The 773-nt window shown below is 50.6% G+C and overlaps 1 protein-coding gene across 1 annotated transcript; it reads right to left on the reverse strand.

Annotated features, from left to right (window-relative positions):
- Positions 1-130: 130 nt before the first annotated feature.
- Positions 131-726, reverse strand: LOC109509036 (tumor necrosis factor ligand superfamily member 6-like; the record flags this gene model as incomplete). Its single annotated transcript, XM_019858963.1, has 1 exon — positions 131-726. A coding segment is annotated over one exon (456 nt), but the record flags the coding sequence as incomplete, so codon positions are not given.
- Positions 727-773: the final 47 nt, after the last annotated feature.

Raw genomic sequence — 773 nt, forward strand, 5'->3', positions numbered from 1 at the left:
TGGCTCTGCTGCAGCTTCTCAGTTAATTATGGTGACAATAAATAATGTAAATCCTGCAATGAAGCCAGGGAGGAAAATGGAAAACCTTTTCTCATAGTAAGTCTTGAAAACGTTGCGTTCAAGGGCGAACCATGATGAATAAATATAATGCTCCACACATCACATTAGTGTTAATGGTGTTAAAGGCATCGATTAGGGGAGGTGTCTTTCTCCACCGTGACACAAGACGACATCATTCATATTGTGTCCTGGGCGCTTAAAGTGTCTCAATCAGATCTTGTAGAGACCGAAGAAGTTGCCGTGATTGGAATGACTGAGATATTGCGGTTGCGACACGTTGACGAGAATCCTGTCATTCTGGCGGAGCCGGAAAGCCGACGCCAGGTAACTGTCGGCGGTCCAGGCGTGATGCTCTTTCAGCTTGCTCCGCCAGGAGCAGAACCCGGCCCGGTGGGCCTCCATCAAGGCCGTGTCCACGCCGGACGTTGACCTTACGAACACCGTGTGGATAAAGGAGGATGTGGGAGAGCATTGCTTGAAGAGCAGCTCCACCCGTGAGTAGATGTGATAGAGCCCGCTCTGGTTGACGCGCAAGGCGCCGTCTTCCAACTGGTAGACCGCGCCGCCGCCAGTGAACGCGGCGCCAACGCGTGACTCCCAGCGCAGCGTTTTGTGGAAGATGTGCTTTTCAATTCGCCCTGCAACAGAAATAATAGGCTGATAGAACTGTCAGGTTTCATATAAAAATATGTGTGTGTGTGTGTGTGTGTGTG

Source organism: Hippocampus comes, unplaced genomic scaffold (genome assembly GCF_001891065.2).
Source record: "Hippocampus comes isolate QL1 unplaced genomic scaffold, H_comes_QL1_v1.1 C16738952, whole genome shotgun sequence".
Lineage (NCBI taxonomy): Eukaryota > Metazoa > Chordata > Actinopteri > Syngnathiformes > Syngnathidae > Hippocampus > Hippocampus comes.